Source organism: Salvelinus sp. IW2-2015, linkage group LG14 (assembly GCF_002910315.2).
Source record: "Salvelinus sp. IW2-2015 linkage group LG14, ASM291031v2, whole genome shotgun sequence".
Taxonomy (NCBI): Eukaryota; Metazoa; Chordata; class Actinopteri; order Salmoniformes; family Salmonidae; genus Salvelinus; species Salvelinus sp. IW2-2015.
Genome location: NC_036854.1, coordinates 31111543 through 31136509, shown reverse-complemented (window position 1 = coordinate 31136509; position 24967 = coordinate 31111543). Strand labels below are relative to the sequence as shown.

Here is a 24967-nt window from a genome sequence, read left to right as displayed (position 1 = left end):
TCTTCCACACCGACCTCGACAAACCATTTCTGTATGCCCTCGCTTTGTGCACGGGGCATTGTCATGCTGAAACAGGAAAGGGCCTTCCCTAAACTGTTGCCACAAAGTTGGAAGCACAGAATCGTCTACAATGTCATTGTATGCTGTAGCGTTAAGATTTCCCTTCACTGGAACTAAGGAGCCAAGCCCGAACCATGAAAAACAACCCCAGACCATTACTCCTCCTTCACCAAACTTTACAGTTGGCACTACGCATTGGGGCAGGTAGCGTTCTCCTGGCATGTGCCAAACCCAGATTATTCATCTGTCAGACTGCAAGATGGTTAAGTGTGATTCATCACTCCAGAGAATACGTTTCCTCTGCTCCAGAGACCAATGGCGGTGAGCTTTACACCACTCCAGCCAACGCTCGGCATTGCACATGGTGATCTTAGGCTTGTGTGCGGCTGCTCGGCCATGGAAACCCATTTCATGAAGCTCCCAGATGAACAGTTCTTGTGCTGACGTTGCTTCCAGAGGCAGTTTGGAACTCGGTAGTGAGCGTTGCAACTGAGGACAAACGATTTTTATGTGCTTCATTACTCGGCGGTCCCATTCTGTGAGCTTATGTGGCCTACCACTTCGCGGTTGAGCAGTTGTTGATCCTAGACGTTTCCACTTCACAATAACAGCACTTACAGTTGACCGGGTCAGCTCTAGCAGGGCAGAAATTTGCCAAACTGACTTGTTGGAAAGGTGGCATCCTATGATGCCGCCACACTGGAAGTCACTGAGCTCTTCAGTAAGGCCATTCTACTGACAATATTTGTCTATGGATATTGCATGGCTGTGTGCTCGATTGTATACACTTGTCAGCAACGGGTTTGGCTGAAATAGCTGAATACACTAACTTGAAGGGGTGTCCACATACTTTTGTATAAATATAGTGTATTTGATACTACTCCAATCACTCTGCTCCAGCCACTACCACAGCCAGTCCTCCCCAATTAAGGTGCCACCAACCTCCTGTGATGCACATGTGTTTAAAACACATCTGTCAGTCATCAGTGTGTTTGACAGATCAGGCCAGTGAGGCCACCAGGCTGTAAGAGTCTGGGTGATTATGGCTAAAGTCCAGGTCAGAAGGATTGTGGGAAAGATTGAAGTTAACCAAGAAGAGCTGAGAAGGTGCAAAAGAACACAGTGACTGGCCACGTGGGACACGGAAACACCTTCAAGAGGGCGAAGGAGAGTCTAATAAGGGACTAAGGTGTGTGTGTGGTGGGGTCTGTTGAGAGAGTAGGTCTACAAAGGGTTGTTCTTTGATGTGTCTTTCTGTCTTGACTCCTGACGGTACTAATTAACCCAGAGTAATAGCCATTTTCTGAACTAACTAAAGATTTGGGGTTGAAGTAGTGATGTCCAGGTATGGAAACCATATTGATGCTGTTCTCTCTCTCACTCTGATGGGGATCCCTAGCCTGGAGACAGATTGACCTGACCCAGTTGGCGAATCTCTCTCTCTATCCTGACAATATGCCCTAGCTGCTTTCTATTTCTGGAACCTGCTGGAGGCAAAACACAGTCACACACAAACACACAGCAGCCCCACAATGTACTTGTGCCAGCACTCATGGACATTCAGCCACACAATCCCTCCAAAGCCCCTATAGACGCAACAGCAAACAAACTGTTCTCTCATCTCCAGCGGCATCGCTGTCAAACCTGCCCCTGCGGCGGTGCCAGCTATCTCCCAAAACACTGACCTCCTCCCCTTTAATCCTTGCAGCTTGGCCAAAAACCTCTTTTTAGCACACAGCACTCACTCCCTGACGCAGCCAAAATGCAAATAATCATGCTAGGACTTTCTGTGTGTGCATACGAGTCCGTGGACAAATCACTATGAGCTGTGTGGASGGTGCAGTGCAACGATGTGTTCGGCTGTCCCTGTAAATGCAAAGGCGCATCTGTGACGCATTACTTTTTTTTCGGGGACAAAGGTGCATTGAATAGCCCCCCCCCCTAAAAAAAACAACAACATTATGCTGCAAAACTATATAGGCCTAGAAAGCACATATTTGGTGTCCGCCTGTCTGGGCTCCGCGTGACTTTAACAAATGATGGCCTTCCCGCGAGGGGCTTAGAATAAGATCAATTAAATAGTCACGTGCCCTTTAAGTCATTGAAGGTGTTAAGCTCTCCCACCGTGCCGCCGAACTAACTTACGTGCTCAGAATTTTTTTTTTTTAAATGTCCTATCTGGACAGTATGCACCCTGTACCATTTACCCCTCTCCCAGAGAAAAGAAAGAAATTCCTTGGAAAAATCCATAGGAATTTCTGTCTAGGCTAGCCTACATAGACTATTACGCGCAAAGGATGGGTGCGAACTCTGTTTATAGTGAGGCCATGACAACTCGGTTCCGCTCACCTGCAATAATCTCCATTTACCTGTCTTTACTGTCATATCTGCAGCATCATTAATACATCATACAAAGCATTGGAAATTGGTTCAGTTGAAGCGCAGCGACCCCATCCCGAGTCTGTCTGTGCCAATAGAAGAATAGCCCTGTTGTTTGTACTGACTGGATATGACAGGCGTAATAAGCAGCTGCACCGCCACCCGTGCCGCAGTCCTGGGCTCAACAAGGCTATCCCAATCCTATAGCCCCACTAATATAACACACATATGCCTATAGAATATGACCGGTGGGCCATTAGAACCAAGTCCTCACTGCCAGTTCGATCCCTATAGCTACCAATGGAGCTGTACTAGTATGTACTGTAAGCTACTGTACTATAGGCTACATGCCTCCGCCCCTCTTGTCATGCTTACCTCCCTCGCTGTGGATCTTCTTCGATCGCCGGTTGAAGTACATCCTGATCTTGAGCGGGGGGTCTGTATTGGCCTGGAAGAGGGCGGCCGGGGCGCTGGCATGCCCGTGGCTCACGTACAAAGCGGGGGAATGCGGGCCCGGGACAAGGCTGCGTTCGCTGGGAGGTGAATCATGTTCGGTCGTTGGACGAGGGACGGCGATGGGTCGGCTCAGCAGCGACGGGAGCGCGCATAGGGGTGAGACGTGTTTGTGCGTGCGCGCGTCCTCAGCCAAGATCACAAAAAGCCTGATCCGTTGCATAAGTAGGATACTCGAGTGAATCTCGTTCCTTTATCCTGATTCACTTTGCTTCAATTGGACATTGATGTAGCTGAGTGTGTGCCCTAAGTTAAGTCTAATATCACGTCAAGCATAAAAATAGCCTAACTCATTCAGTAAGCCTAGTCGGGCCATAGACGCAGAAAGGCCAACACTGCAGAGGTAGGCTAAATAGATAACTACTAGGGAATATGGCTATTAGCACTTCTGTACTATGACCATTTCACATGTGCATCTTTGATCATAACCTCACTGTCCTACTTAGTTTGACGTTAATCTAATTCCATAGGCCTAGGCCTGAGTAACTTCTAGCCTATGGAGCGAGAGAGCCATCTAAAATTAAAGTAAAAACCAAGACTTGTCATGATATGGAGGTACAGTTGTTCACACCACAGGGAGAGAATGTCATTGGAGATGTGGGAAAAGACAGTGGTCCTGTGGGAGGAACACAAAGTCCCCAGTGGGAAGCAAATAAAGAGCTCACAAATTAACTCCAGGCATAACAAAGCTGTATTTAATTCCCTTGTTAAGGAGCAGAAGAAAACCCTTGTGTTTATTTATATTACATAGTAACAGAATACATATTAATCTTAACTGTTTTTTAAATCTCATCACATAACACATTCAATATTTCAAAGTTTGTTTCTCATTAAATAGGAACAGAATAAATATTCATTTCTGAATTTCGGTGGCCACGGACCCTCTCACTCTTTCTTAGATAGATGGACATTCAGGCGACTGACTGATGCTTCTCCAGAACCATATTAGACATTCTGTTATCACTTCCTTCAGCGCTAACACACACACACACACACACTTCAGTACAGAAAGAGCATTGTTTCCTGTATCACATCCCTGTCTAATGAGTCTGCTTGGAACAAAGTTAGTATGAAAATGAGAGAAAACCCCTGCCCTGCATGGACACCAATACCACTGGTCTCCAGTCCTCACCACGTCATACTGTAGTTGTGAACACTGCCCCTGGTGGTAACAGGGTGATACTGCCTGCAGGGAAAGCCAATTGAGATCTAAGCCAGGCTAATGGAGGAAGACACTGATCCGAAAGGATTGGATAGATGTAGAAAATGGATTGAGTGGAGGCTTCACCATTTTGCTTTCACCTAGTCATTCCTTTCAGGTTTGTGAACATGAAACTACTTAGGTGATAGAAATCAGGCCATGACAGGCAGGTTCTCCCAAAGCAGGGGCTTTAAACACAGACATTAGAGCAGGGGTGTTAAACTCACTCCACGGAGGGCCGAGTGTCTGCAGGTTTTTGGTTGTCCTTTCAATTAGACAGACCTAGACAACAAGGGTGAGGGGAGTTCCTTACCAATTAATGACCGTAATTCATCGATCAAGTACAAGGGTGGAGAGAACCCACAGACACTCTGCCCTCCGTGGAATGAGTTTGACACGTGTGCGTTAGAGGAGTGGGGGATGATGATTGAGGAGTTTAGGAGTCTGGGGATAGAGGGAGAGCATACTACAGAGCAGATACTCTCCATCTCACAACAGATGAATTATTCATCAATGCCCAGGAGTAAACAAGAGAGAACAGCACTATAAAGTTTAAACATCTAACACAAAACGGTCCTTCCGTTCCTCCTTCATGTTATTGCATTATTTGCCTGTCTCCCTAACAGACGAGTCCAACTACAAGTGCTTGCTGCTAAATTACCTCACACACTTCTTAGCTTTAGATGTTTCTTTCTGACTTGTGTTACTAAGTGTCAAAGGCTGCAACTAATTTGAAGAACTATTGGACATCCACTGTGGATCTATGGGGTTCGATGGCTAGGTTTAAAGAGCTGGAACAGGTAGGCAGACATCAACAACATCCTAGGGACCACTGGCCAAGTAAAATGTAATTAAAAGGTAAAATAGAACCACAATAGCCTTTGTCCAAACACATACACATGATAGAGGACACTTTAAAAAGGGTTGTTGGAGCTTTAAATAGAAGGATTCCAATATTAGCTCTAACTTAATGTTTTCTGCTTAAAATGCAACAAGGATGACTCTTCTCAACCCCAAAACACAGGCGGCGGCGGTGACATATTTACACATCGTCAACCAAATCAAATCTACAGAAGCGACTGACTGATTGCTGTAGTCCATTTGTGACATCACAGCGTATCAGGTGAAAGAGTTCGAGACTGATCAGCAGCGGCTAGCTATAGTAGCTCTGTAAGTTAAGTGCTATCTGTAAATGTGGACTTCAGAAGCATCGTGACAGAGGCCGAAGAGAAACAAGACAAGAAAATACATTAAAAAAACAAAGGTGCTGAAAATAAGTCTAAAAAAATAACACGTTAATTCTCTGCATTAGCCCCCCCCTACCCCTTTGGGTTCTACCATTTCAGAGTGAACACAATTAATATTGCAATGGTAAATGAAAACATTAAAGCGCTATGTACATGTACCGTCCTCTCTGCTCGGGCATGCTCAGTTCGGCCAGCAGGGGGCGAGGTGAAGCCGGTGATGGTCTGGGGTCAGGGGATTCAAGGGGTCAGGGCAGGGTCAGTCCTGGTGAGCAGGGAGGATGGACTGCCTGCAGATGGGGCAGGTGTTGTTCTCAGAGAGCCAGCGGTCGATGCAGTGGATGTGGAACTCGTGGGCGCAGGGCAGGCGGCGCAGCTTGTTCCCTTGGGCATAGTCGTTGATACAGACGCTGCAGGCGCGCCCCGCTTCCCCCTCCAGGCTGGCCTGGCCGTAGGTGCGCGTGGCTAGTATGTCGATCTGCTCTTTGGTCAGGCCGCGCGGGTGCTCCTCGTCCTCCTCGTCGTTGAGCAGGAAGAAGTGGGCCAGCCGCAGGATGGGCAACGTGCCGTTCTCTACCAGGTTGTTTGTGTCCCTGCTCATCGGCCGACCGTCGTCAGGGGTTGGGATTCCACCGTTGCCACTCCCACCTAACCTCCCCTGCCCTCCTTCCTCCTCATCGCCCCCCCCCTCTCTCTCCGTCTCTGCTGCCTGGCCTCCCGCCACAGTTCCACTCTCGTTACTGTGGCTACGGTAGGTCTGTGCGGTGTTGGTGTTTGCATTGGGTCCTACAGGGTCCTGGTGACCGGGCATGCCCTCGGTGGTCTCAGCGTCAGCCTCCGTCTCCATGAGGGAGCTGAGCTCCCCGAAGCCGGTCATGATCTGTCTGAGGATGGAGCGCAGGGCGGTGGAGCTGGGCTCCCCCAATCCTGTCTCACTGATCCTCCTCAGAGGGATCCGGATGGTGCTGACGTAGGTCCGGATCCCGGCCCGCTCCGAGCGGGAGATTGTGCGCCGGAAGCCCCCGCTGTCACTCTCGAAGGTGACAGTGTTTTCGGCGGCGCGGGCCCGGGAACGGGTTCGGCTGGCGATGCTGTCCCGGTCCCGGTTCTCTCCCGGTCGGATGCGCCGCACCTGCAGATCCAGCATGATGGTGGGGTGGCGCCGCACCCCCCCTGCACCCCCCGACCCGGCCGTGTGTGCCTCTCCCTCCTGCTCACCTGCCTCTGGGCCAGGCTCTGCTAGTACAGCCGGCTCTGACACGGCCTCACCGGTCTCCATGGAGACAGAAGCAGTTCTGTTTCCGGGCTCAGCAGTGTGGCCATTATTAGAGACACCATTTCCATTCCCACCACTAGGAGGCAAGGTAGCCAAGTTAGGGGCGGGGTTTCTCTGAAGAGGGGAGCGGCTACGTCTCCTAGATGACCGGGAGGTAGTCCCACCTCCTGCTGCAGCCCTGCGGGTCCGGCCGCGAGATCGAGTCCTGTTGCTACGAGGCTCACGCCCCACAGACGCCACCTGGGGGCCAGACTGGGGCGGTACACGGGGGAAGTCCAGGGTAGGAACCCCCTCCTCCTGCTCCTCCCCTTGGGAGGAAGCTCTGCTTGGGGGTTGGAGCTGTGGAGGGCTTATTGAAGGATTTAGAATAGGGGGGGTGATGGGGACTGGAGGTGGTGGGAGGGTGAGGGCTGCTGTACCGCTTAGAGCAGTAGGGGGGGGCAGGGGTGTGGTGAGGGGTGCGGGAGTCAGAGGAGGGATGGTGGTACTACTGCGTGTACGGCGGATCTGAGCCCTCCTGCCCTGGGTAGCTCGAGGTAAGGGATAGGTGGAGGGCCGGGCAGGGGTGTAGGGGGCAGTGCGTATGGAGGCTGAGGAGGCTGTGGATGGAGGGGGGACAGGGGACAGCTCTGAGGGGTCGGGGGCATCACTGTGCTCCCCTGGCTCTGGCTGCTCATGGTTGATGTTGATCTCCAGGCTGAAGCGGAACTCTCCACTGTTGGGGTTGGTGCGGCTGACCGCGCGCCACGTCTGGTTGCCGCTCTGGCCACTGCGCGTGGCGTTCCCTGTACGTCGGAAGGTGTTCAGCCACTCCAGCAGTGAGTCGCCGTTAGACGTCTCTGCTCCCGGCTCAGCAGTAGCTATACAGACAGCAGCTCGTTASTGAACTGAGTCAGTTGTAATTATCTAGTAATACTTTAGTACTTTGATCAATAATAAATAAACTGAACTGATTGAGTATACAGCAGCAATTAGGCCTTGAACCTTTTGAGACCCATAACAATCTGTCAGTTTAGGTTATACAGACCCTTTAGCATTAATTTCCCACAATAACCTCTATAAGCCCATAAAACCACTACCACCGCTATAGCTCATTATTCCTACCTGCCCCTCCCTCGCTCTCCTCCCCCTCAACGCTGCTCCCCTCCTCCTCTCCGGCCTCAGTGTTCTGTGGGAGTGGTTCAGGGCGGGGCTGAGATGACACACGCTCCTTTGCCCCGTCCAGGCGCTGCCGTAGCTCCTCCGCTGTCACCTCACCTGGGGAACAACATGTCCTCTGTTAGGTCAAGACGGAGGACTTATATGCTTGATTGTCCAGATTCATTTTCAGCCCTTAGTAGCCAACATGAAGCCATTACATTATAAAATGTGCTAGTTTTATTACACAATGTGTGTGTGTGTAGGCCTATATTAGGGTGCATTAACAGGTTTCAGTCTATTGGGTTGTGGCAGGGGTGCACGACAACTCCAGGGCTGCAGTCCTATGGTTATTGTTTCTCCATGGCATTAATTAGCACCACTGATTGGATAAAGCAGGGATGGGCAACTCCAGTCCTCGGGGGCCAGAGTGGTCACAGCTTTCCTCCATCTCTAGAAAACACAGCTGATTAAACTAATTACATTTTAAATTGAAGATCATGATTAGTTGATTATTAGAGTCAGGTGTGCTAGAGTGGCAAAAGTGTGAGACCAATCAGGACCCTGTAGGACTGGAGTTGCCTATCCCGTGGTTGTCCTGGTACAAATTAGGGGGGACTGGAGGACTGGAGCTATGGAACCCTGCGTCAAGTGTTCTAGGTTCCTCTCACCAGGTGTGCCCAGCAGGTTGCTGTCTCTCATAAGGCGGTACTCTTCCTCGCTCAGCTCGTTGATGAAGTGATAGTACGCCTCCTCCCGTCGAAGACGCTCTGCCTGACGACGCCGCTCGTCTCGCCCGCCAGGAGGGTCCATCACCATGGAATCCGCTGTGGCACACAGAGGGCGGTAGGTGGGGTGTCAGAAATGTGGGACACCTGGCTGGAACTTACCTGGGTACTGCTTTAGTAATACATCCATCATTCAATCATAGGCAGCAGTTAAGTTGAGATCACATATATTTTGATTCTATACAACTGACAAACATGGATTAGAACAAGACTTTACAGACCATCCAATTCCCTGGGGAAAAACCTCAAGTCAACAGTATTTTTAACAATCAATGCAATTATGTGACATTACCACATCAGACGCCTTCACTTTATTAAACCTGTGTGGCCCCACCTTTAGCCATAAACCATGTCAAAACAACACTATCCATTCTGCTGTGGGATGAGACATGGTCAGTAAGAGGTCGGCTGAGACATTGCTCTGTGTAATTGCGGACTATTCTTTGGGTGCTGAAATCAGTCGTTTTGATAAACTTCATTTTATGTGACGTTGGAGRTCTACTCCGCCCGCACTAGTCGCTGATCGGCTACAAAAATCGAACCTTCTGAGTTCCGACATCTAGCAGGCTAACCTTCTTAGATTCAGAAACCTCCACACAACAGCATCGCTGGCACAACAATAGACCGCGATGAATATTGAGTTGGCCGTATAGACGGCAACAATCATGCCATTTAGAGCAATATTCCAGCCTCTACAAAACATACCATACAGTAGGCCATGTTGGAGGACACAGGAGAAAGGACCAACAAAACTGACGCCGGTGTCATCCTACTAGCTACCAATCACCGACGCAGGAACGATCACACAGCCACGTCGGAGGAGGGACATGACAAAGAATAGTCGGGCTCCATGCAAGTTGACTATGTAGAGGAGGACAAAGAATCGTCACCTAACGATTGCAAAATAATTATATAAGCGTATCCAACTAATAAAAATCTTCACACCTATACGCCGGTTTCACATTGTCTTTCAAAGCGGCGAGCTGTCATTTTGAATGCGCAACGCATTTGTTAGTTGTCGACAGCTAGCTATCTGGTGAAAGGTTTCGCCAACATAAGACAATTATTTTAACGAGCAACACACGAACTGAGTGCATACAATACTCAACCTAAACATCGTTTTTTTAGCTCGAGAATATGGAATTGACAACAAAATGTAGAGGTATTTTTGTACCTGACACAGCAGCTGTAATATCGACGCGTTTGCTTCCCTCTCCGCTCTGATTACAATGTAGCCAAGATGGGACCAACTTTGCTACACTTCTCACTGTCCGATCAAAGACCAGCAGTGTCAGATTAGTTCCTACCTTACGAAACCGCACGACTACAATAAAAGGTGCCGATTATAACAGATAATTGTGTTTCAATCAATCTATTCATATGTGTTTAATTGTGAAGAGGACTGTTTTCAATTTGAAACAGGTTCTTTTTCACAAATGTATTTTATATAACCACGCAGTTGATCATTTTCTCCAAGCAGTCTGAAGGTAAATATATGAATAGATAGCTATGACATTTCCCCCCCGTTTTTCAATGTCCGTGCGCATATCTTGACTCCTCTATGCCTTTATTAGACGCCAGAATTATCTAATTTTGGATATCCAACATCAGATTATGATTAAGGAGTGGCGTAATTGTCATGAAATGTGGAGAGGAAACACTTGAACTGGCTTCAGAGATGCCAGCACCAAAGTTCTGATCATAAAACGAGATGTTTTTGTCTGAATAGTACAATTTGTATCCCCTTCACGTTACAAAGAGTTAAAATCCACGTGGTGTTCTAAACATATAGCTCCCGTCCATTTCTGTGCAATAACGACATTTTACGACAGTGCCGTGCGTGGTTTTTCAGTTCTCCAGAGTGTGATACCGGTTGGAGAAACGCAGTAGCAAGATAATACAAGAGAACGGGGAAGCTAGTTTTACTGCCCATACCTGGCCCTTCGTCGCGGATAAGAAACCTGCGTCTTCTCTGGTAAACATAAACCTAGCCGTTAAATGTGGAAACAGGGCTGAGGAGAGAACGACGCGGGGGAAGGCAACAACAAATTCTAACTGGGGTTGTGAAGTAAGTTGCCTCCCAAGCGGCGCTTTAAAAGGAATAAGAAGATAATTGACATAAACAACAGAGAGAATGGACTACGATTTCAAAGTGATGCTGACCGGAGAGAGAGAACGTGTCGAGGACCTGTTTGAATACGAGGGATGCAAAGTGGGAAGAGGCACCTACGGTCATGTATACAAAGCAAAGAGAAAAGATGGGTGAGTTGATAATGAGAGTTAGTAAGAAGGCCCTCAGGTCCACGAGTCTCCCATTACAACTCGGTTTGTCTTGGTTGCTCCTGTTTAAGGCCCCCTCTCCGTTACACCTATTTGTAACTCGTAGTACGGGGAACATTTTAAAGAACCAACTGAATAAACTCAGTACGTCATAGCACTTGGAGAACAGGGGCTCGAGTTCCATGACAAAGCTGATTTAAGCACTGACATCAGTGGCCCAGCACTTATTTTATTTAACCAGACAAGTCAGTTAAGAACAAGTTCGTATTTACAATGACGGCCTACCAAAAGGCCTCCTGCGGGGACGGGAGCTGGGATTAACAATAACATTTAAAATAAAACACACAACACGACGAGAGACCTAAAACATAGCATGGTAGCAGCAAAAAACACGGTACAAACATTATTGGGCACAGACAACAGCAAAGAAGGTAGAGAACAATGCATGACGCGAAGCAGCCACAACTTTCAGTAACTAAAAGCTGTGCAATGTGTTCGCTAAATCCACCAGCTAACCTTACTGTATTGTAGTTAGTATGCTAGCATGATGCATTGCAAATCAGGTATAGTTTTAAAAGGACGCCTGCGCTCGCAGATGAAACGGAACAGAACGGGGGATGTTGTAACAACATTTTATGTGGGGTATTGCAGTCATCAAGCAAGTTAAGCTCCAAACAGAATGAGGATATTTTTTTATCAAATTATGCCGTGTCATTTTTTTGCATTTCGAGGTGTAATATTTTCGCAGTAATATGATCAAACTGAGTGAAGTAGGCCAGCCTTTGTGTGATAGCCTATTACAGACGCAGCCAAGCAAGTCAGGGGCAGGTGCAGTCGCGCGCAGGGAATGTTTGGTCTGGCGGGTTTGAGGTGTCTGGATCTGGTTCGTCCTGGTTACACAATACATAATAATGGGTTTACATAAAGCAGTTTTTTTCACCAGATGCTTAAAGCACTTTACATTGTATGGAGGAATCTCACCCCCTCTAATCATTTTCAACCAGGATTTCATCATACATGTATTCATCATACAAGCAGTGACGTTTCAGCTCTGTGTGTACGTGGCCTCTCTTCCTTGGTCCACTATCACTGTGTCCGTTTCCATCCTGTCCAGCTGTACTCTGTAACATTTCACGTAAACCCTGTTTATTGTCTGCATCGAAGTAGCGGTCCTTGTACCTAACATTGAGCATGGTGGCGACACGGTAAAGAGGCTCAGAGAGAATACCACCGAATCGCATGTTCACCGACTTGAGTACTTTTGTAAGTTTTAACCCCACGGTCTGTCTTCAGTTTTGTTGAGCAGGCGTTTTAGTGCCATGACAGAGGGTTAGCTTATTTCTCCAGTCAGTTGTTCAAATCGTGCTAAGAGTGTGTTCATGTTCTCAGATGCTATTGAAATGGCAGCAGCGGTATGAGAACCAGCACATTCTTGAGCATGCAATACGGCATTCCTCAGTACGAAATCCTCGTCGACCCACTGTGCTGTCAGACTCCGCATGCTCATGGGGCTGCCATCGCTGGTCCAAATGTCAGTCGTGACGCCCATAGCAAGTAMCATAATGAATTATATTATCTTGGCGTTAATGGATTTCGCCTTTGAGTTGTCTCACTGAAATGTTCTTAGTCTTTCAAATGACTGCTCAACTTGAACTTGTTTAGTTGTTGTAAGTGTGCGCTTAGTATTTTTCTGCTTTTGTTCTGTTTAGCGCTGTATTTTTCGTGGCGTCATTACGTCATCTACCTACGTTAGACGTATGCACATCGGTTTTGCACTTCAGCGTTAAACTAGACCGCGGGCCGCGATGCCGGCATTTTTAGCTAATATCGGCCAATTCCGATATCGTGCATCACTACTATGCTATTATCTCATGACCAAGTAAAAGGGTTATTTCTGTTGATATAAGTGTTTTACTSTGGTCTAATTATTTGAGGCTGCAGGATGTTATGATTATGAAGGTCTCTGTCTGCCAATAAGAAGTGAGATGATGGGTGTTATTTTCCCTACTGTGAAACTAGGCTACAGCCTATTAACCTTGGAGTTTATGCAATCTCACCAATTCTCTGGCCGCTATTTCAAATTGGAGTAAAAGCACTGTAAAACTTGCACACAAGGTTATTCTATACATGTCTCGATTACTTTTTCTCTTCAACTAAAGATACTTGTAAAAATAATAATAATATGCTAGACTAATTTATGTAGACCAATGCTGAGAACCATTGTCGTGCAATTCATAGGCTAAATAGTAATGTCCAATTATTATTCAAAATACTAGAATATATGGGTTTTGAGCAATCCCCAAATGAGTTTGTTTTGCTATTGTGGTTTAATTACCTTGGGCTTTTAACTTTATTGCATACGCCTAGTTTGACACAAAAAATATATTTTTATTGCATTGAACATTTTAGCCTAAACATGTTAGTGTCAGTGGCTGAGACACAAACCACTGCAGATGTATCCAAGCATTTAGCCATTTCAGCCAGACAATGTTTATTCCAGTTTTCCCATTATCTTATGTTTATTGTTCTCTTCTTGCTCCCTTCATAAATTATTACCAGTGAAAGGACTGGTTAGGTTTATGCTATTACAATAAAGGTATTTTATACAGAGGCCATGAAGGCAAAGAGCTAATTTCAGACTGCAGACACCCTGTCCTTCCCCTTCTGTCCCAGTCCAGCCACATCCTAGTCTGGTGGTCTAGTTCATTCCTCCTGGCCCCATCCTAGTCTGGTGGTCTAGTTCAGGCCTCCTGGCCCCATCCTAGTCTGGTGGTCTAGTCCAGGCCTCCTGGCCCCATCCTAGTCTGGTGGTCTAGTCCAGGCTTCCTGGCCCCATCCTAGTCTGGTGGTCTAGTCCCATCCTAGTCTGGTGGTCTAGTCCAGTCCTCCTGGCCCCGTCCTTGTCTGGTGCTCTAGCCCCATCCTAGTCTGGTGGTCTAGCCCCATCCTAGACTGATGGTCTAGTCCAAGCCTCCTGGCCCCGTCCTAGTCTGGTGGTCTAGTCCAGTCCTCCTGGCCCCATCCTAGACTGGTGGTCTAGTTCATTACTCCTGGCCCAATCCTAGTCTGGTGCTCTAGCCCAATCCTAGTCTGGTGCTCTAGCCCCATCCTAGACTGGTGGTCTAGTTCATTACTCCTGGCCCCATCCTAGTCTGGTGGTCTAGTCCAGTCCTCCTGGCCCCATCCTAGTCTGGTGGTCTACCCCCATCCTAGACTGGTGGTCTAGTTCATTCCTCCTGGCCCCATCCTAGACTGGTGGTCTGGCCCCATCCTAGACTGGTGGTCTGGCCCCATCCTAGACTGGTGGTCTAGCCCCATCCTAGACTGGTGGTCTTGTCCAGTCCTCCTGGCCCCATCCTAGACTGGTGGTCTAGTTCAGGCCTCCTGGTCCCATCCTAGTCTGGTGGTCTAGCCCCATCCTAGACTGGTGGTCCAGTCCTCCTGGCCCTATCCTAGTCCAACCCCATCCAATCCAGTCCAAACCCAAGTGGAGTCCAGATCATCCATGTTTTGTTTAATCCAGCCCAGATCCTTTACTGTAACTGGGCTTTGTTGTTGAACCTAAACCCTCAGGACACAAATCAGACCCACCAAGCAGTTGGTCTAAAACATGGCCAGACTGACTGGTGGCTGGAACCGTGTTTTAACCASCCCTAAGTGTTCAAAGATGTTTGTGTTTATTGTAGGAGACTGCTGTTTACGAGCCTCTCATACCCTAATTTGTTCTCCTGGAGTTGAACATGGCCCGAGGAGGCACAAAGAGCAGTTTATGAGATGATTTGGGCCGGGTGGAGGGGAGGGGTTTGTACTAGTGAGGGGCTAACCTAACTTTGTGTCCCTTGCCAGCTGCCATAGTCTGTTTCCCCTCTACTGGGGTATGGGGGTGAGCTTGATTATATGACATAAATCTGGAGGAAATGTAAGCATTTTGCCCTCCTCTCAGCCACTCATGTACCACCAACTGCCAGCTGGCCTCCATGTCTCAGTGTAACAAGGCCCCATGGGAACTGTAGTGAACTTGGGTTGATGCTGTATATTTTTCTGTCTTCAGGAAGGATGATAAGGACTACGCCCTCAAGCAGATTGAAGGCACTGGCATCTCCATGTCTGCCTGCAGAGAGATTGCAGTAAGTGTTGTGTTTAGCTCAAGAGCAGGCTTAACCTGGGTCTGTGAGACATCTCATAATGTTTGTATGAATGTTTCTTCTTCTAGCTACTGCGGGAGCTGAAGCATCCTAATGTTATCTCACTGCAGAAGGTGTTCCTGTCACACGCAGACCGCAAAGTCTGGCTGCTCTTCGACTATGCTGAGCATGATCTCTGGGTAATACACACACACACACACACACACACACACACACACACACATGGGGAGTAACGGATAAAAAATAAACCAACTGTAATCAGTTACGTTACCAGCAAAACTATAGTAATCAGATTACAGATACTTTTGAAAAACTAAATGATTAATTCTAGGATTACTTTGAAAATGTTTGTGCAAAAAAATCATTGACACCTTTCTGTTTTCTCAATGGCATTTAAATCAGCATTGAAAAAATTGGCAAATTTAAGGTCTGACCACAAGTCAGAGACCACTATGATGACTCCCCAATTGCACTTGATAGATTGTGGGAAAAGAGCAGGAATAGGCTTTTGTAGGCTACAGTCCATGCTATGTCTTCTGATGGTGCAACTGCTGTCGACATCCAAAGATTATCCAACTTGAATAAAAGCTTGGAGGTAAGGGCCATACAGATATCATTAGTGTTGATATCTACATAGAGCATTGATATGAATCACACTGCTGCTCTCTCATTTAGCTATTTGTGCCTCATGGATTGTGGTTGTTGTGGATGGCTGTTCACATTTTTTTTTTACTCAATAATGGTTGAATTGAAGAATAAGCTGTCTATCAATCTGTTTTTGCAACCAGTGAACAGCCAGTGAAAATATGCAACAGCTGCTTAGTGCTTATGGGGAAAATGAGAGGGAGTTCCTCCCTTCTAAACTACTCTGGTGTTGTGCTCCATACTGTCAGAAACCGGTTTACTTTAAGAAGACCACGAGTGGGGCTTTTATTGCTCAATCTAATTTGTGCGGATAAAAAAAAAATAGGCCTAATGGACACATGTTCTAATGCACACACTTTTGATAGACTTAAACCTCTGCAAATGATATAGATATCAACATTTCAARGAGAGCAGCATTTTTTTCCAACTCGAAGCAATGAGCCCAATCAGTCCTCCATGACGACAAAATCATAAACAACAAAGTAAGCTAATAAGTTGTTCGGTTTTGGGTTATGCTCAGGTAAAACAATTTAGATAATTTATAATTATAAGTCCTATTGTTGAAAATCAAGGTTTATTACATTATTTGCAATGACTGGAAATCTGACACTTTTTTTTATTTTATTTTTTAATGGTAAGATTAAGCCTAACCATATTATCTGTAGTAGAAAGCAATGGGTTAGAAGAAGCCTACATAACCAACCCATAAAGTAAATTGTAACATTTATTTATGGTCAGCTATGTAAACTTTAACATTGATTTATCCTGCAATAGATGTCGTTCAATTGGCAATATTCATTTTTGTCTTCTAATGCCTCTTTAAGGGGAAAGTAATCTAAAAGTAACAGAATGATTTGCATGATACTCTCACAGATTTTGTATCTGATACATCCATCCACACTATAAACATACACACACACGTACACATTTGTTTTTACATAAACACACTTTTTATATAAACATTTGAATATTTTACCTCCACACTTGTTTAAATCCATTGACACAGACATTGACAACACACACTAATGATGCTCTCTCTCTCCACAGCACATCATAAAGTTTCACAGGGCGTCCAAGGCTAACAAGAAGCCCCTGCAACTGCCCAGGGGGATGGTCAAGTCTCTGCTCTACCAGATCCTGGACGGCATCCATTACTTACACGCCAACTGGGTCCTACACAGAGACCTGGTAAGGGACAGGGGGAGAGGAGGGGGTAGGGAGGGAAGGAAGGAGAGTGCATCCTTTTCCTGCATGCCAACTGGGTCCTACACAGAGACCTGGGCCTTTTCTCAATTGGATTTGCTCAACTCCTGCGTCCTCTCCTCCGTCTCTCGCCTCCTTTTGAAATATGTCAAAGGTAATTGAGAGGCAGAGGGAATGTGAACGGAAAGGTGCTTGTATTAAATTAGATTCTCTCCATTTGTGCGTCATCAGGCAAATTACCTTTACAGGGGTAGAATCCCAAAATAAATGTAAAGTGATGAAATAAATGTAGCTCGTTCTGCAAGACATTTTATAGATAAAAGGATAAGTAGCATATACATTTTAAATGTTTGCCTGCTTTTCTCCTCGTAAGCAACAACTGCTTCAAAGGGGGTGTGTCAAATATAAAAACTCTTCTGTGAATGACTCCGGTGGGATACACATGACTATCCTCGATGAAAGGAGGCTATCGAAGAGGAGAGGACACTCCTCCATTCACCTACTAACTAATTGACACTCTCCTCGACCACTTATCAGTTTCTGGGTCACGGAGGAGAGCGGACGGGAGAACAGACTTTTGCCCAAATGAGAAAGGCCTTTGTGTGAGGGGGAGGGAGGAAGAAGGGCACTGGAGGGAGAGTGGGCATCCATTACCTGCACGCTAACTGTTTCCTACAGAGACCTGGTGAAGGTGGGGGATGAGGAAGGGAGAATAGGGGAGGAAATGGCAGGGGGGGGCGGGGGAGAGGAATGGAGGGATGCAGGAAATGGTACAGTGGCTGAGCACTGTATGGTTGCCCTGGTGGAGGAAATGGAGGTGCCTGGCCTGCTTCTCTCTGAGATGTGAGTTTCATTGTTACGCCACCAGAGGACAGCATTGACACTACCTGAACCGTTCATATGTTACTCAGCATAACGCGGCCAAACTAATCTTAATTCCTCTCGTTTAATGTGTATCAGTGTGGGTATTAGGATAATGGAAGTAAATATTTGGGTGATATTAACCGTTAATCTGTTTTTCCCCAGAAACCTGCAAACATCCTAGTGATGGGGGAGGGGCCGGAGAGGGGTCGAGTAAAGATCGGTACGATGGAGTGTTTATTTTTTTTCAGCATAATGCTTTATGTCTACATAGACTGGCTATTACACACTATTTGAGCGTTATACTACATTATCATATTATGTGGCTTATTTCTTTCTTGTGTGTTGCTGTACAGCGGACATGGGCTTTGCCCGCCTCTTTAACTCCCCACTGAAGCCGTTAGCAGATCTGGACCCTGTGGTGGTCACCTTCTGGTACAGGGCACCAGAGCTACTGCTAGGTGCCAGGCACTACACCAAAGCCATCGGTGAGAACGGCCACGGGGTGGGTGGGTGTGTGTGCTGTGTACCAAGAGCTGAACTTCTGAGCTATCCTGACACCATCCTAGGATAATTACTGTTGTGTGTGTGCAAGCATGTTCAAGTGGGTGTCTGTGTGTGGGCGTGGTTTAGAACACAGTGTGATATCCAGGGCTCTACACTGTCATATTTTACAAGGAGCACGTGCTCCTAAGTTGAAAAATGTAGGAGCACAAATAGATTTAGGCGCAGATTGAGAAATATTCGATGTATTGATGATTTTCCAGCAATTACTAAAAATATTTTTAAAATTCTAGGGGCACTGGTGGCCAAAATAAAAATATTTAGGATCATATGAAACCACAATGGTAGCACTGTAGAGCCCTGATATCTCTAGTCCACCCTGTGCATCTGTCAGACATCTGGGCGATTGGCTGCATCTTTGCCGAGCTGTTGACATCTGAGCCCATCTTCCACTGTCGCCAAGAGGACATCAAGACCAGTAACCCCTACCACCACGATCAGCTGGACCGCATCTTCAACGTCATGGGCTTCCCTGCTGGTGAGAGAGCTGGGCTGGGGCAGGGCCTCTCCTCCTTTAGAACCACCACACACAGGCCACAAAACCAGCATGTAGAGGCCAAAGGATACTTAAACTGGCTCTGGATAAAGAGGGTTGTCCGTGAGTGCTTGGGACTCTCATAACTTATCAGGACATGCATATGTGCATTGAAATGGTCACTCGTACAGTATGTGTTAAATTATTAACCTTGTTCCATCTGAAAACACATATTTGCGTTCAAAATAGTAGGCTTTTTGGCTATGCAAAAATATAACATCAGTATGTGTACAACTTTAAATGCCAGGATGTTATATTCATTTTGTCTTTTCATAAAGTACAATTCGCTGCACACTATTGAGGAAGAGAATCGTCTTTTCAGACTTGCGTCTTTTTCATAATCATCTGATAATCATCTGATAATCATAGGGAATAGGGAATGCGCTCTACCAAAATGAACGAATGTCGGGGAACAAGCACGATTGAGTGTTAGATTATGTCTTCTCAGCATGGATCAACCTAGTATGTTTGTATTTGTTGCTTCCTGCATATGTTTTTACGAAACAGTACGTTCTCAATAGTATGTAGCACTATTAGTACACAGCATGTCGTTTTAGAAAGTGGTAGGCAAGACAGATTTCGAACATATTTTCGACGTGTGTATTATGAACCTGCCTGGCAAATAGTTATATATATATATATATATATATATATATAATACTGAAGAACAAGAGTGTAATTAAACCATGACTAGGCACAGTTCTATTCTGGCCTGACTTGTATGAGCCCAAAGCAATCTGTCTGTTCTGTACAAGCACTCACTGACAGTCTGATGTAATCCTCAGAGAAGCACTCACTGACACAGTCTGATGATGTAATCCTTAGAGAAGGACTGGGAAGACATCAAGAAGATGCCGGAGCACTCCACTCTGATGAAGGACTTCAGGAGGAACACGTGAGTGGCTTTCTGACTGCCAGCATGCTTTCTGCCAGCTCTGAACAAGATCATTTTTAGCATTTTAATAATAGATTTGTCTTCTCATCCAAACTGAAATGATGTGGTCTGGTATCACAGGTATACAAACTGAAATATGTTCGTATATCACAGGTATACAAACTGAAATATGTTCGTATATCACAGGTATACAAACTGAAATATGTTCGTATATCACAGGTATACAAACTGAAATATGTTCGTATATCACAGGTATACAAACTGAAATATGTTCGTATATCACAGGTATACAAACTGAAATATGTTCGTATATCACAGGTATACAAACTGAAATATGTTCGTATATCACAGGTATACAAACTGAAATATGTTCGTATATCACAGGTATACAAACTGCAGCCTTATAAAATACATGGAGAAACACAAAGTCAAACCAGACAGCAAAGCATTCCACTTGGTGAGTTGAAATTAGTTTTCTCAGTCTAAAATTGCCTGAACGTTGTTGTTACGTAGCATTGTTCAGTCTGACGTTGTATAAACGTTCCCTCTGTTTTACTCATGCTCTAACGTTTGTGTGTGTAGCTCCAGAAGCTGCTGACCATGGACCCGATCCGCAGGATCACGTCTGAGCAGGCCATGCAGGACCCTTACTTCCTGGAGGAACCTCTGCCCACCTCGGAGTGAGTCAGGACCCTAATACAACTTTAGAACATATTTATTACAACATCTGTAACACATGTACAGTGCATTCYGAAAGTAWTCAGACCCCTTGACTTTTTCCACATTTGTTACGTTACAGCCTTATTCTAAAATTGATTTTGAAAAATTTGCCTCATCAATCTACACGCAGTACCCCATAATGACAAAGCAAAAACAGGTTTTTAGACATTTTCACGTTTACATAAGTATTCATACCCTTTACTCAGTACTTTGTTGAAGCACATTTGGCAGCAATTACAGCCTTGAGTCTTAGTGGGTGTGACACTACAAGCTTGGTACACCTGTATTTGGGGAGTTTCTCCCATTCTTCTCTGCAGATCCCCTCAATCTCTGTCAGGTTGGATGGGGAGCGTTACTGTACAGCTATTTTCAGGTCTCTCCAGAGATGTTTGATCGGGTTTAAGCCCGGGCTCTGGCTGGGCCACTCAAGGACATTCAGAGACTTGTCCCGAAGCCACTCGTGCCACTCATGCTTTGCTGTGTGCTTACGATCGTTGTCCTGTTGGAAAGTGAACCTTCACCACAGTCTGTGGTCCTGAGAGCTCTGGAGCAGGTTTTCATCAAGGATCTCTCTGTACTTTGCTCCGTTCATCTTTCCCTCGATCCTGACTAGTCTCCCAGTCCCTGCCGCTGAAAAACATCTCCACAGCATGATGCTGCTACCACAATGCTTCACCATAGGTATGGTGCCAGGTTTCCTCCAGATGTGATGCTTGGCATTCAGGCCAAAGAGTTCAATGTTGATATCAAATCAAAGTTTATTTGTCACGTGCGCTGAATACAACAGGCGTAGACTTTACAGTGAAATGCTTACTTACAAGCCCTAACCATCAGTGCAATTTTTACGTAAAAATGTATTAGGTGAACAAGAGAAAGTAAATAAATAAAACATTGAAAATAACAGTAGCGAGACTATATACAGGCACCGGTTAGTCAGGCTAATTGAGGTAATATGTACATGTAGGTATAGTTAAAGTGACTATGCATAGGTGATAAAAACAGAGTAGCAACAGTGTAAAAGGAGCAGGGGGGAGGCACAATGAAAATAGTCTGGGTAGCTATTTGATTTCCTGTTCTGGAGTCTTATAGCTTGGGGGTAAAGGCTGTTTAGAAACCTTTTAGACTTGGCGCTCTGTTACCGCTTGCCGTGCGGTAGCAGGGAGGCAACCAGTCAGGATGCTCTCGATGTTGCAGCTGTAGAACCTTTTGAAGATCTGAGGACCCATGCCAAATTTTTCAGTCTCTTGAGGGGGAATAGGTTTTGTCGTGCCCTCTTCACGACTGTCTTGGTGTGCTTGGACCATTAGTTAGTTGGTGATGTGGACACCAAGGAACTTGAAGCTCTCAACCTGCTCCACTACAGCCCCGTCGATGAGAATGGGGGCGTGCTCGGTCCTCCTTTTCCTGTAGTCCACAATCATCTCCTTTTTGTCTTGATTACGTTGAGGGATAGGTTGTTATTCTGGCATCACCCGGCCAGGTCCCTGACCACCTCCCTATAGGCTGTCGTGGCAGATGTGTTGTTACCTACCCTCACCATCTGGGGGCGGCCCATCAGGAAGTCCAGGATCCAGTTGCAGAGGGAGGTGTTTAGTCCCAGGATCCTTTGCTTAGTGATGAGCTTTGAGAGCACTTTAGTGTTGAACGCTGAGCTGTAGTCAATGAACAGCATTCTCACGTAGGTATTCCTTTTGTCCAGGTGTGAAAGGGAAGTGTTGACTGCAATAGAGATTGCATCATCTGTGGATCTGTTTGGGTGGTATGCAAATTGGAGTGGGTCTAGGGTTTCTGGGATAATGTTGTGAGCCATGACCAGCCTTTCAAAGCACTTCATGGCTATAGACGTGAGCGCTACGGGTCGGTAGTTGTCTGAGACTAGCCGCCCTGACAGCTGATGAAACTGAGGAGTATTTCTGTCTGTAATTAAGGCCTTTTGTGGAGAAACTCATTCTGATTGGCTGGGCCTGGCTCCCAAGTGCGTGGGCCTATGCCCTCCCAGGCCCACCCATGCCAGCTTCCCTGCCCAGTCATGTGAAATCCATAGATTAGGACCTAATGAATTTTTCAATCGACTGATTTACTTATTTGAACTGTAACTCAGTAAAATCGTTGAAATAGTTGCATGTTGCGTCTTATATTTTTGTTCAGTATATATTAAAACAACTAACACATTATTACTACATGTAATACAACAAAACCCCTTACTACATATATTGCATTATAACAAATGTATTACAACATGTTACTCCATGTCTGGAGTGATGTGGTGCTATACCCTGTAAGATAAGTGGTGTGTTTGTGTCAGTGTGTTTGCAGGCTGCCAGATCCCATACCCCAAGAGGGAGTTCCTGACAGAGGAGGAACCAGAGGATAAGGCAGAGAAAGTCAGAAATGTGTGTGCCTCTTATGTTTACATTTCGGTCAAAATATATGTTACACACATAAACACACTTATAAATGTATTTTTTTATCAACAGAGTAAAGGTTTAAAGGGAACATTTTGAGTGTATTTTCAGTGTGTGCTAGTGTGTGGTTGATGAAGCCTTGGGTGTCTTTTAATATTCCAGAAGAACCAGCAGCAGGGGAACAACCACACCAATGGGGCGGGGCACACTGGTAACCCTGACAACAGCCACGCCCAGGGCCCGCCCCTAAAGAAGGTGCGAGTGGTCCCGCCCGTCACTACCTCAAGTGGCCTCATTATGACCTCAGACTACCAGGTAGGGTAGTCTCACACATACATGCATGCATACAAAGCAGTTACTATATAGCATAGCAATACTATATTGATAACACAGAAATCAGCAAAATCATGCTATCCCACCAAATCATACCAAATTGTAAATAGTCTGATTTGGTTATCTTATCTCTCTCTCAGCGCTCCAATCCACATGCTGCCTACCAGAACCCCGGACCAAGCACATCACTGCCCCAAAACAGCATTGGATACTCCTCTACCTCCCAGCAGCCCCCGCAGTACTCACACCAGACCCACCGCTACTGACCCCTGACCCAGCCCTCGCCTGGCCCACTAGGGAGAATGTACTGAGGGAGGTGGGTGTGTCCATGGCAATACCCACCCCTCSCCCCACATTTAACCCACCGGTCCACCCTCACTGCAGTAGTCCGTTAGCCCAGTATGAAATACAATGAGCCCATCCTGAAAATAACATAACTTCAACCATGAGCAACACATGGAGACTAAACCGCAAAACTAGATGACGATGGAGAAGAACGGATGCTGTCAGTTGGTTCTTCCCTCGTTCCCTCCGCTCTTTGTTGCTGTGTCTATGAGCATTATAAAGTTAACCTTCAGAACTGGTACTTAACAAAAGCCACAACATGACAAGCAAACAGAAGATGGCTTAATTTGCAGTGAAGGCCACCCAGGGTGTTACCTACTCCCTCCTTCTCACCACCTCCACCAAAGCTCTCCCCCTTTCCAGCCAGATCCCCTCTTCCTGTTGAAGCTTCGATCAGACTAAAGCTGCTATGTGACTGCCAGCATTGACAGAGTACATGCCCCTCTGTCCTCCTGTCGGTCTTTCTTCTTGTCTGTCTGTCCTCCCTTCTGAGGGCGTCTTCGCTGGGGACCGAACTGAGCTGCTGACAGGAGCATGCTGGGAGTTTGTGCCCCATCCACAGCTCTTGTTGGGGGCGTAATTGAGACAAAAACAAAAAATACCTGATATTAGTAGTTTATAATTGAATCTGTTTTCCTTGGTTTGGTTTTCACTGACTGTATAAAAAAAAGGAAGTGGTGAAGCAGCTTCCGTTGGGCTGAGAGAGAGCAGCTGTTTTTAATCGCTGTGAGCAGAACCTCAGAACTTCATAATGACAAAACCAACCAATCGTGTGGAGGACGGCATATGGAACATGTATTGTATTTAAATATTTTACATGAAGCAAGTATCCTGACAATAAAAAGTGGAAATGTTAACATTGGAGTTGGGAGTTTCTCTTCTTTTGTCTCTGTGTTAACCTGGAAAACGGAAAAAGAACGTATGTTCTCTTCCAGGAATAGAACCGTGTCTTCAATAATGGAACAATCCCAGTCCATCCTACTTTTTCTCTCTGAGGTCTGTCTTTACTCGTTCACTGCCCTCGTTTACTACCCTCTCTATCTTTTTGTCTTTCTCACATTCACACTCTCACTCTAGTCTGCTCCCTTTGCCCAGTGTAACACTTGTGTTACCCTAAAATATGCAGTCATCTGTCAGTTACTAAAGCTGCTAGAATGGAACCAGTCTAGTGCTATCATTAAACCAGCCACCGCCAAGTTTAATTTGCTCCCAAAAACACCTTTATAAACACCCTAACCCCTTGTTATTAGGCCATTTCAAACTAGGCTAGGTCAAGTCCTCATCCCCAAAATATGTTTATTTCAAGCCTTTAACGTTAACCCTGTGTGGGGACTGGATTGCATAAAATAGTAAGCCCTGGGTAGCCTCCCCTATCCACCCTGAGCYGAGACCCTGCCTTTTCTATGCCCAACGAGATGTCAAACGGGAAACCGCGATG

General features: G+C 46.1%; 3 protein-coding genes across 4 annotated transcripts in view; 1 reads left to right on the top strand and 2 right to left on the bottom strand.

Annotated features, from left to right (window-relative positions):
* The window catches only part of atp8a2 (ATPase phospholipid transporting 8A2), a 67993-nt gene extending 64950 nt beyond the window's left edge, over window positions 1-3043 (bottom strand). Inside the window, 1 exon segment of the mRNA XM_070446630.1 lies at window positions 2815-3043. Within this exon segment, the coding sequence (XP_070302731.1) occupies window positions 2815-2857 (43 nt within the window). The 5' untranslated portion in view covers window positions 2858-3043.
* Window positions 3044-3625: 582 nt separating this feature from the next.
* Window positions 3626-10317, bottom strand: rnf6 (ring finger protein (C3H2C3 type) 6). The gene is made up of 4 exons (XM_023999935.2): window positions 9773-10317; window positions 8482-8637; window positions 7778-7930; window positions 3626-7533 (listed from the first exon to the last, which is right to left on the bottom strand). Exons 2-4 carry the CDS (start codon window positions 8627-8629, stop codon window positions 5657-5659), a joined length of 2178 nt encoding a protein of 725 aa, XP_023855703.1. The 5' UTR covers window positions 8630-8637; window positions 9773-10317; the 3' UTR covers window positions 3626-5656.
* A 136-nt stretch (window positions 10318-10453) lies between these two features.
* cdk8 (cyclin dependent kinase 8) lies at window positions 10454-24386 on the top strand. 2 transcript variants are annotated; one of them, XM_023999936.2, is made up of 13 exons: window positions 10454-10860; window positions 14930-15005; window positions 15092-15202; window positions 16716-16856; window positions 17898-17955; window positions 18089-18220; window positions 18631-18774; window positions 19657-19726; window positions 20111-20183; window positions 20309-20406; window positions 22752-22839; window positions 23014-23166; window positions 23325-24386. In XM_023999936.2, the coding sequence occupies exons 1-13, from the start codon at window positions 10733-10735 to the stop codon at window positions 23448-23450; spliced, it is 1398 nt and encodes a 465-aa protein (XP_023855704.1). In that variant the 5' UTR covers window positions 10454-10732; the 3' UTR covers window positions 23451-24386. The 2 variants fall into 2 exon arrangements, with proteins under 2 accessions (XP_023855704.1, XP_023855705.1); XM_023999937.2 differs by lacking the exons at window positions 10454-10860; window positions 14930-15005; window positions 15092-15202; window positions 16716-16856 and adding an exon at window positions 16927-16948.
* The last annotated feature ends 581 nt before the right edge of the window (window positions 24387-24967 follow it).